The 6,758-nt window shown below is 44.2% G+C and overlaps 1 protein-coding gene across 2 annotated transcripts in view; it reads right to left on the bottom strand.

The window, feature by feature from the left end:
- The window catches only part of PRMT7 (protein arginine methyltransferase 7), a 53,457-nt gene that overhangs the window by 27,034 nt on the left and 19,665 nt on the right, over positions 1-6,758 (bottom strand). For both annotated transcript variants that reach the window (XM_011997992.1, XM_011997993.1), the window contains one exon: positions 3,266-3,374. In XM_011997992.1, coding sequence (XP_011853382.1) covers positions 3,266-3,374 — 109 coding nt within the window. The remainder of the gene's footprint in view (positions 1-3,265; positions 3,375-6,758) is intronic.

The following is a 6,758-nucleotide window of genomic DNA, read 5'->3' as shown; positions in this document are numbered from 1 at the left end:
TCAGAGAGGAAGTTACACAGAAAAAAAGCCTTCAGAATGCTGCACAGGGGTCCTCTAGGGTCTGTGTTAATACATTCACACACACAGAGGGTAACACTCTGTAAAGCCGAGCAAAGGGTGCATGAGCGATAACAATCTCCAGAACTCTCAGAGGCCTGGGAAACATTCAAGCTCTGATCAGTCAGACAACGGAATCCCTGCTGAACACCTAGGAGCTCTCAGGAGACACCCCAGAAAGGTTGCAGTAACTGTCTGGCTAAATAGCCTTAGAGCAGTGGTTCTCAACAGGTCATAATTTTACACACTCGAGACCAAGGAAGACATGTGGCAATCTGGAGACATCTTTAGTTGGCAAGAATGGTGGGAGGAGGGAGTGCTACTGACATCCACTGGAAAGAGGCCAGGGATGCTGCAAACCACCTACAATGCAAAGGACAGGGTCCACAACAAAGAATTATCAAAATGTCACTTAGTTGGAGAATGCCAAAATGTCACAACGCTATTGTTGAAAAGGCCTAACTTAAAGCTACTCTAACCCTGCCCCAAAGAAAGCTTAAACAAGCCCTGAAAGGATCAATCTGAACTGCAAGTAACCCAACTGCATGCCAAAGTTTAAAAAGCAAAAACAAAGTCTAGAACTCAACAATGGGGAAATCCCAGTAGCCACAGCATCCAAACAAAAATGATTAGACATGTGAAGAAGGAAAATGTGACCCAGAACAGGGATAAAAATGAGTCAAGAGAACAAACCCAGAAAAAATAAAGATGGTGGGAAGAGAAGATAAGGATGTTCGAAAAGCTAAAATAAATGTGCTTACAGGAAACTATGAACATGAGAAAAAATGGAAGTTATGAAAAATAATCAAGTGGAACTTTCAGAGATAAAAAATACAACATCAAAAATGAGACCAGGCACAGCAGTTCACACCTACAATTCTAGGACTTTGGAAGGTGGGAGAATTGCTTGAGCCCAGGAGTTTGAGACCAGCTTAGACAACAAACTGAGATCCCATCTCTACCAAAAAAAATTTTTTTAGGCTAACCAGGCATGGTGGCATGAGCCTGTGGTCCCAGCTACACAGGAGGCTGAAGCAGGAGGACTGCTTGAGCCCAGGAGGTCAAGGCTGCAATGAGCTGTGCTCACACCTCTGCACTCCAGCCTGGGGGACAGGTCAAGACCCTGTCTCCAAAAAAAAAAAAAGAAAGAAAGAAAGAGAAATGAAGAGTTTACTAGATATACTTAACATTAACAGCATATTAGACACTGCAAAAAAAAAGATCAGTGAATCTAAAGTCCTATCTAAGAAATCCCTGTCCATCAACAGGTGGAGGGATAAACAAGCTATGGTTCATCTAATAAACTGCTGCTCGGTAATACAAAAGAACAAAACCCCAAGACACGAACGGTCTGGAAGAGCCTTATCAGCATCACGCTATATAAAAGAGAACACACACACAAGAGTCCACACTTCTATGATTCCACTTCCTTGAAATCCTAGAGAAGCAAATCTAATCTACAATGAAGAAGTCTATGAGTGGATGCCTAGGACCAGGATATGGGGGGACTGACTAGAAAGGCTCATGAAGAATCTCTTTGAGCACGATGGAGATATTCTATTACCTTAATCATGGTGGTGGTGGTGGTTACAAGTGTGTTTATATTTGTCGAAACTCATCAAACTAATGAAAATGGATATTCATTTAATGTAAATCATACTTCAATAATGTTGATTGTAAATGGAATGACTTGTAAACTTGTTTGTATGTTTTAAAGATAAAAAAGGCCGGGCGCGGTGGTTCACATCTGTAACCCCAGCACCTTCAGAGGCCAAGGCAGGCGGGTCACCTGAGGTCGGGAGTTTGAGACTAGCCTGGCCAACATGGTGAAACCTCGTCTCCACTAAAAATACAAAAATTAGCTGGGCATGGTGGTATATCCCAGCTACTCGGGAGGCTGAGGCAGGAGAATCGCCTGAACATGGGAGACAGAGGTTGCAGTGAGCTGAGATCCTGCCATTGTACTCCAGCCTGGACAACAAGAGTGAGACTGTGTCTCAAATAAATACATAAGATAGTATCTACTTCTTTTGTACATGTTTCAGATTCTCCATTTAAAAAAAAAAATTGTTAAATGGGAGAATAATGTTGACCTTAGGTAGAAGCTTTAATTCAGAATGATACTGCATTCTTCAAAACCGTGGTGAAAAAGTCAGGCGCAGTGGTGCACACCTGTAGTCCCAGGTACTTGCGTGGCTGAGATGGGAGGATCACTTTAGCATAAGAGTTAGAGTTCAGCCTGAGCAACATAGTAAGACCCTATTGCCACAAAAAATGAGAAAAAACCCATGGTGTTATCTGTAACTTCACCACGGAAGTTTTTCCTTTGCAAATCTTTCAACTATGTTTTCTAAGTGTCAGTGGCATGTGAAATTTTCAATGACTGAAACAAAGTTCTAGACTATAAAAAATATTCTGGGCTGGGCGTGGTGGCTCAAGCCTGTAATCCCAGCACTTTGGGAGGCCGAGGCAGATGGATAACTTAAGGTCAGTAGTTAAAGACCAGCCTGGCCAACATGGTGAAACCCTGTCTCTACTAAAAATACAAAAATTAGCCAGGCATGGTGGCAGGCACCTGTAATCCCAGCTACCTGGGAGGCTGAGAAAGGAGAATCACTTGAACCTGGGAGATGGAGGATGCAGTGAGCCAAGACTGCACCATTGCAACGCAGCCTGGGTGACACAGTGAGATTCCGTCTCAAAAAAAATACATATATATGTGTGTCTGTATGTGTACATACACACATTCTGGAAACCTTAAGAGACAATTTAATACAGGAAAATCGTTCATGTTGTATGCAGAGGCAGGATGTCAGAACTAAGTACTCTCTACCTGATGAAACTCAGAGTTGAGCTTTGCACAGTGGCAGTATCATAGCCAATGAGGTTTATCGAAGGCATGATTATTGGTAGTTGAAACTCTAGAGTTGAGCCCCATAAGAATTCCAACTTGCTTAAAGCAAATGCAGGCTTTGTTTGCGTCTCCACTGCTGGACCTGACTAGCTCTAGTCTACTCCTTGCTGGCTAGTTTTAACTAGCAGGAAAATAAACATCAAGAGAAACCAAGTCCTTATTGAAGGGAGCTCCACAGAGAGAGGCCCCATTTCTATGCTCTGACCTGGATTTGTTCCAGGTAACTGGGATAACCCTTTTCCTCTCTCACACAAGGGCAAGCAAAGCTTTCAACACAGGATGTGTAGATCTCACCTGGACCTACAGTCACCTCGGTGGAATGCTTGTTGATAACCATAATCTTATCACTAAAGCCATTTTTCTCCACAATCTTCACAGCAGCATCAGCCATAGGCTTGAAAACCTAGAAAACAGAGCCAAAACCCAAGGAAAAGTGAGCAATAAATTAAACAGTAGTCTGACCTTTAAGGTGAGCAAGCTATTGCTTGATTCTGGTCCTAAGATACGTAACTCAAATACTTTACTCTCCAAATATGCATCATGAAAAAGGGCTGAGAGTCAGCTGGCTTTAACTTGTGGTTAGGGCCTCCCATTCTGTGCCAGGCACAGCGGGGTTGCCGGGGATCCCGAGGAGGCTGCACTACTTAGCAAGAGCAGTAGGTGTCAGTGCCACACCAAGGGGACGCCAAAAAGTCAGGAAAGGGACTTGCCTTGTAAACCTGGGAGACGTGCTGTGCCCTCCAGAGGAGAGCAAGACTGCAGGTGTGAGTAAGCAGGTCATCCCCTAGCCTCAAAATTGTCCCAAATCCCCACTGTTGGCAGAACACAGCCTACATTTTCTTACAGTGCAGTAGTGACTCTTGTCCATGGGGGATATATTTTAAGACCCTTGGTGGATGCTTGAAACCTCAGATAGTACTGACCCCTATATATACCTTAATTTTTTTTTTTTTTTTTTTTTTGCTATGCATACACACATACTGTTCCGTGGTGGGCAGCTCTATGTAAACCTACCCCAAGAGGTCATGGGAGCCGAGAGGTTGAGGAAAGAGACTGGCAAATCCAGCTTCTCAGAAAGACACATTTTATAGGAATGTACAAACATAAGCCTTGTCTCGGGCAGTGAGACACTGGGCCCCCACACTGTTATGGCTCAGATGCAGGACTTACATACCACAGCAAATGTGACGAAGGGCAGGATTTATGGCAAGTATGTATTTATGATAACATCAAAGTTGTTCTGACCTGAGGGCAGGATTTACATCAAAGTGCATGAGAGTGGAAATTTTAGAGGCATTCCTGAAGCCGGGGTTGGTCAGAAGTCAGCGTGGAGGATTAGCATTCATGGTGGAACTGCTCCAGCCTCCAAGCTTACCTATGACCAGGTTTAATTTAAAAATTAGGCACAATAAGAGATTAATAACTAAAAATAGAACAATTACGTAATAATACTCAGAATGGCACACAATTTACAACTTACAAATAATTTCTGGAATTTTCCATTTAATTTTCTTTTTTTGAGAAGGGTCTCACTCTGTTGTCCAGGCTGGAGTGCAGTGGCATGATCACAGTTCACCGCAGCTTCCACCTCCCAGGCTCAGGCAATTTCCCGCCTCAACGTCCCGAGTAGCTGGGATTACAGGCATAGACCACCATGCCCAGCAACTTTTTGTAGAGGCGGGGTTTCACCATGTTGCCCAGGCTGGTCTCCAACTCTGGGACTCAAGGGTTCCACCTGTTTCAGCCACCCAAAGTACTGGGATTGCAGGCTGAGCCACCGCATCTGGCTCCATTTAATATTTTTGGACCTCAGCTGACCACAGATAACTGAAATCACGAAAAGTGAAACCATAGATAAGGAGGAACTACTGCTTTGGAGGCCCTCCCTTACCTTCCCAGCCTTCCTTCCCCTTTCCCCCAACAACCAACGCTCCGGCCACACTGATCTCATGATCACTAGGCAAGCCTGAGCCTTCCCTGTCCCAGCCCCACCTGCCAAATCAAACCCCACTTCCCAGGGCAGCATGAATCCCCAGTACAGAAATCCTTCCTGAACTCTTCGTCTCCCTGAACATAAATAAGCACCTCCAACTCTTTGTTTTCAATTTATCCAGTTTAGATTCCACAGCCCCAAGAGCTCTAGCACGTAAAACAAACAGACTCACATGTGGCCCCTCACACGGAGTGGAAACAACAAAATGATAACGAGACTGATCCTGATAAGATTTTCATGTTTTCAAAATCCTTTTCTGTATTTCCCATATTTTCTACCATGAATACCTATGTTTTTGACTACAATCGAGGGACAGATGCTGTATCCTTTTGTAAAGAGTACAAGCACATATGTGAGCAGCTCCAGTTTCACAATTGATTAGCGTGCGGTACTTACATGGAATACACACATACGTTCTGCTAGAAAAATCATCATCATCTAGTTCAAATCATTCCTAGGATTTGCCTTGATGTTTTTAGATGTGGTTTGAGGGCCTTAAACCCTGGTTCTCACCAATCACTTTGCCTCCACCCTGACAATACCCAAAGCCAGTGTCGTCCCTCATCCCTGCTGCCTTCTGACTCATCAGTCACCTCTCCCTGAACCTGCAGGCTGGTACCTTCACACCTCCTTCTCCTCAGCCGCTCAGGATCTCATCCAAAACACTACCAGGAGTGGACACTGAAGATGACTTCCCGACATCCACTCTGTCCTCCCTCTCCCCTGAAATCAGGTGAGGGTACAGCGTGGGGAACTGACCTTTGCAGTGGTGCAATTGTCTGAGCTAAGAGTAACTGAATCCCTGAATGAGATTTAACCTCATTCTAGCCGACGGTACCCCAGCAGAGGTTTGCTATAATAGAAATTCCTGGGAAAGTTAGTCTTCCTTTTAAAAAAGAAACAAGGCAGGGCGCGGTAGTTCACACCTGTAATCCCAGCACTTTGGGAGGCCAAGGTGGGAGGATCACCTGAGGTCAGGGGTTCAAGATCAGCCTGGCCAACATGGTGAAACCCTATCCCTACTAAAAATACAAAAATTAGCCAGGTGCAGTGGTACACACCTGTAATCCCAGCTATTTGGGAGGCTGAGACAAACGAACTGCTTGAACCCAGGAGGTGGAGGTTGCAGTGAGTAGAGATCACGCCACTAAAAAGAAAGCAAAAAACTACCTTGTTTAAGTCACTAATTTTGAGGCTTTATTTCCAACTCAATCACTACAGGAACCCAGTTTTGTAGGGAAAGTATTTATATCATGCTCCCTGCCTGCCCCAAAAACTCAGAAGAATATACATAAAAATGTTAACGGTACTTAACTTTGAGTCAACATACTATTTTTATTTGGTATTTGCCAACTTTCCTACAATAATATGCATTATTTGTTTGAGAAAAATAACATGTTTAATTCTTAATTTTGCTTTTTAATTTTTCTCGCTCTGTGGGCTCAAGCTGCTTCATGTTTTATTAAAGAGATGACAAATTGGTAAACATAAGAGAGCTGGCTCTGCAGGGACATTGAAGGTAGTGGTCCTCAACCTTGCCGCACATTCCAAAGTCCCAAGGCTCAGGCCTCACCCCAGAAAAGTTAAATCAAAATCTGTTAGGGGTGGGGACTAGGCATAAGATTGCTTTGTTTTGTTTTGAGATGGAGTCTCACTCTGTCACCCAGGCTGGAGTGCAGTGGCACGATCTTGGCTCACTGTAACCTCTGCCTCCTGGGTTCAAGCGACTCTCCTGCCTCAGCTTCTTAAGTAGCTGGGATTACAGGCGTGCACCACCACGTCCGGCTAATTTTT

The sequence above is a fragment of the Mandrillus leucophaeus genome, unplaced genomic scaffold (genome assembly GCF_000951045.1).
Source record: "Mandrillus leucophaeus isolate KB7577 unplaced genomic scaffold, Mleu.le_1.0 Scaffold551, whole genome shotgun sequence".
Taxonomy (NCBI): domain Eukaryota; kingdom Metazoa; phylum Chordata; class Mammalia; order Primates; family Cercopithecidae; genus Mandrillus; species Mandrillus leucophaeus.
The sequence above is the reverse complement of the archived record's forward strand: the minus strand, read 5'-3'. Positions and strand labels throughout refer to the sequence as shown.